The following is a 4,532-nucleotide window of genomic DNA, read 5'->3' as shown; positions in this document are numbered from 1 at the left end:
TACGAACGCTGCAGCAAAGTATACATAGGAACGACGAAGCGAGCTTTAGGAGTCAGAATCAACGAGCATAAAACAGACACGAAAAATAGAAAGAAGAACACTGCATTAGCCCAGCACCTTACAAAAAGCGAGCACACAGCGGACCTCGATAATACAGGAGTAATAGACATCGAGAGAAAAACAAAGAAAAGGATGACATTAGAAGGGCTTCGGATACAGCAACAAATACACTGTGCAATGAGTTATAAGGAGGTTGTGGACAACATAAATTGCGCATACACAGCAATAATAGCGAGTGTAGCAGATAATGCACAAGCAGATGTCTTCGTGGTTGCTTTTCGAATGCGTCTTTTCGTTTATTCTTAACTTTCTCTTTACATTGCGTCCGCTTATGTCTATAAGAGAGTTGCATATCTAAGTTACGATATAAGCTACCATATAATATAATGCAGTATATACACTAAGGTGAGTGGTTACGTTATTAGGGATATATTGCTACAATTCGGCCGTCCTGAACCACGGTTTCAAATTTTCGACGGCCCGCACTCCTTTGTAGGGTACCTGAGATTGCTGGAACCCTTCAACATCTTTAAGTAAATATCTATCATTTCGCAAAATTTGTTCAACACGGTACGGCCCTTTAAATTTCGGGATTTGCTTTTTCGATACACCTGCACGTGAATCAAAATTTTGTATCACTACGTAATCACCTTCGACGTATTTTGTTGTTTCTTGTCTTTTACCATCTACATAGTTTTTATTATACCTTTGTAAAAGTTCCTGTCGTTCAGCTGCTCTTTCGAGAACAATGTGAAGGCTACGATTTTCTAACTTCTGTCAAATTTTCTTTCAATGGGTCTATAGCCTCGCCTCTCTGGTTGGCACCAAACAACATTACACTAGGGTGTTCGCCCGTTGCTCTATGTATAGTAGGCCGGGTCGATTTGTGGGGAGGCAAAAAAATCGCCCATTGCTCTGTGAAAATCATATTCTAGGGATCAAAATAAGAAACTTTGCCGAAGGAACCATACCTCTAAAACGAATTCTGATGTCCCCCAATTTGGGTCGAACTTTTGGGTAGGGGCAAATTTTGAAAAATCCCACTTTGACCCATTTAGAGTGCTCCAATCGAGTCCAAATGTATGACCGACCCCCACTAACTTTGGAGGCCCGACCCACCGATGCCAGTGGCACACCCCCTGGAACCCCCCTGGGGGTTCACCATACAAACATTTCAAAAAATCGCCGGTTTTGCACTTTACATGAAAAAATCAGCGAAATGCCTATGTTTTTTCTTTTTGGAGTTTATTTTTCTCTTTAGAAATTTATTTAGTCAGAACATATGTAAATGAAAAAATGAATTTAACTTAGTAATAGAAAAGAAATTAAAAAAAAATATTAGAAATTAGCGTTTTTACAACCCTTTTAAAACCAAGGCATCACTGTGATGCATTTGCATGTCGTAAACATAGTTGTGTGGGTTTTTTATTCAACCGTTTTAAAAAATGAAGGTATCACTGTGACACAATTGCAAATCGGAAAATTGCTTGTGTGCGTTTTTTAAGACACAGCTGCATGTCGTAAACTTACTTGTGTAGTTTTTTTATAGCACCTACTTAAGAAATGAAGGTTGTTTTTACAACCCTTTTTGTGGGTATTTTAAGGCACCTTCTTAAGAAATGCGCGTTTTTTGCAACCATTTTAACAATTAAGGTATCACTGGAATGCACCGCAACCCTTTTAAACAATGAAGGTATCACTGTGACACAATTGCAGATCGTAAAATTGCTTGTGTGTTTTTTTTTAAGCCACCACAAGACACAGCAGGTAGAATTGAAATTACCATTTCATTCTTATTACCTCGTCTCGTAGACCATATATAACGCAACAGTTTTTGTGAATGCATTAAGTCGTTGTGAAGAACTCAAAGTGTGAAGTGCTAATTTCAGATAAAAAAATATTTCAAAAAAAATAATAAGTGAAGTGACCATTCCAAATCAAAAAGTTTACAATGAATCCACCATCCTCTACACCGCAAGATGAAGCAACTACATCAACAACTATCGAAAACCCAATGAGTCATATACCCAAGCATGATGTTACTGTTTTTGGTGTGTCTACTGATTTAACTGATCTTAATTTACCAACCCATCTGGATATCTTGAGATATTATTTTTACTTAAGCGAACGTGCTAAAACAGAACAAAAAAAGTTTTCCCATAAATCATTCACTATTCAAGTACAAGATAAGTTGATTGGAATTTGGGAAAAACTTGGTATGGAAATAATGCTGAAAAAAAGTGTATTTAATAAATTGAATAAATTGCTTGACAAGTATCAAGAGCAAATCAAGAGAAGAAACAACACCCAACAATTTACAGAGTATGTAAAATCTCTGGAAACAATTTTTTACATTGGAACATGTAAATGCGATTTGAAGGCAGCTCCATGTGCATGCGGCTGGGTTCCCGAACGCCTCAAAGAGTTCATGCACGATCAACATAATCAGAGAAGACTAACAATGGATGCATTTGTGATGGAAACTGAAGAGCAAGGAGCAACGTCTATGTCATCAATGCCAACATACCAAGATCCCGATGATTCAACATACGCACCGCCACCGGTTCAAGAAGATATGGATAGAAGCACAAGTTCACAATACACAGAGAGATACGATTGTTTTAACTTTGCCTTGGTATGTGACAGATTTGGTGTGCCTGACAGAGTAGCATCAGCATTGGGAACCGCTCTTTTGCAAGATTTTAAAATTAAAGATAAGCATGGGAAACCTCTCATCATGGATAAATCGAAAGTTCGCAGAGAAAAAGAGAAATGCAGACAAGAAGTGCTTCGCAAACGGTTAGATGATACCAATTTGTTAGCGTTTTCATTCGATGGCAGAAAAGATGATACTTTAACGATAGATAAAATTGATGAGAAGTATCATACTAGGATGGTAAAAGAACCTCATCTTGTTATTTTGAGAGAACCCAATTCTGAATTGATTGGTTACGTAAGACTGGAACATGAAACCGCTGAATACAAAACAACCAAATTAAATGGTTTTTTCAACGATAAAAATATATCACTGGATGCATTAATTGGAATATGCACTGACGGTGAGCCAACAAACACTGGCCCACACGGTGGAATTATACGACGATTCGAATTGCTGTTAAAAAGACCATTGCATTGGTTCGTTTGCCTTCTACACTTCAACGAACTTCCGTTTCGGCATTTGTTTGAAGCTTTGGATAAATCAACCAGCACTGGACCAAGATCGGCAACCGGAAAACTGAGCCGTCAAATCGAAACTTGTGAAACTCTTCCGGTAAGTTATTGCTATCACTCATTTATTATAATTGTCAACCATTTTTAATTATTTTATTATTATATATTTTCAGGTGGTGGACGGCTTCCAGAAAATTGAGTTGCAAAATATGCCCCCTGCTCCAGAAAAAATTGAATTTTCCACCGATTCGAAGTACTTATACGACATGGCCCATGCAATTTCTAGCGGCGTGGTTCCGGTGGATCTGGCTAACATCAAACCAGGGAAAATTGTACATTCTCGGTGGCTCACCAAGGCCGCTAGATTATTGCGATTATATGTGACAACGGAAAATCCAGATGCAAATTTAAGAATTCTGGTTGAATTTATAATTAAATGTTATGTGCCAATGTACTTCAATATCAAGTATTACAGCTCTGTCGTGTACGGCAGTGCATTATTTTTCAAGTTCATTGGTTGGTCACGATTTCTAGAACCTCGTTTACGCAAAATTGTCAATCAAGTAATTAAAGATAATTCATATTATGCGCATTCGGAAAATATCTTGTTATCAATGTTGTTTGATGATAGCAAAGAAAAGCGCGACTGTGCCATCAAGAAAATTCTACGCTATCGAACCGATGTTGACGAGCCAATGGAACTTAGAGTTTATAAAAAACCAGATATAAACTTTAATTGCACAAGTTATACGGAAATGATCAATTTGAATGATATAAATATCGTATTTGAACCACCATTCACGCGAAGCATTCCGTACGATACATTGAAAGAATATTTAAATCAAGATGATCCACCGTTTAATGATCCAAAAATTCCATCACACATACAAGGAACGGAACGACATGTTCAATTGCTAGCTAGCGTTTCCAAACGGGTTATACCGGAAAATGTAGAGGCTGTTATGGCGACGACATTAGAGAGCCGTGCGAAATTGCCCAGACTTGAAAGTAAAAAAGACTTCAAACAATAATTTTTTTTAGTTTCTTTTCTATAACTCACTTAAATTAATTTTTTCATTTACATATGTTCTGACTAAATAAATTTCTTAAGAGAAAAAATAGATATTATTATAAATAAATAATAAATATTATTATAAATAAATAAATAAAAATAAAGAAAAAACATAGCCATTTAGCTGATTTTTTCATGTAAAGGCCAAAAATGGTGATTTTTTGAAATGATTGTATGGGGAACCTCCCAGGGGAGTTCCAGGGGGTGTGCCACTGGCATGGGTGGATCG

At 37.0% G+C, this 4,532-nt stretch overlaps 1 protein-coding gene across 1 annotated transcript; it reads left to right on the top strand.

Annotated features, from left to right (window-relative positions):
- The first annotated feature begins 1,566 nt into the window (after positions 1 to 1,566).
- Positions 1,567 to 4,308, top strand: LOC108361061 (uncharacterized). The gene is made up of 2 exons (XM_017613591.1): positions 1,567 to 3,331; positions 3,405 to 4,308. The coding sequence occupies exons 1-2, from the start codon at positions 2,012 to 2,014 to the stop codon at positions 4,260 to 4,262; spliced, it is 2,178 nt and encodes a 725-aa protein (XP_017469080.1). The 5' UTR covers positions 1,567 to 2,011; the 3' UTR covers positions 4,263 to 4,308.
- Positions 4,309 to 4,532: the final 224 nt, after the last annotated feature.

The sequence above is a fragment of the Rhagoletis zephyria genome, unplaced genomic scaffold (assembly GCF_001687245.7).
Source record: "Rhagoletis zephyria isolate East Lansing unplaced genomic scaffold, Rhagoletis_zephyria_1.1 Rzeph_scaffold_00691, whole genome shotgun sequence".
In the NCBI taxonomy this organism is placed as follows: Eukaryota; Metazoa; Arthropoda; class Insecta; order Diptera; family Tephritidae; genus Rhagoletis; species Rhagoletis zephyria.
The sequence above is the reverse complement of the archived record's forward strand: the minus strand, read 5'-3'. Positions and strand labels throughout refer to the sequence as shown.

Coding starts and splice junctions, on each gene's coding strand:
- LOC108361061 (XM_017613591.1), top strand. CDS start 2,012: ATGAATCCACCATCCTCTACACCGCAAGATGAAGCAACTACATCAACA. Junction 3,332..3,404: donor AAACTTGTGAAACTCTTCCG/GTAAGTTATTGC, acceptor ATATATTTTCAG/GTGGTGGACGGCTTCCAGAA.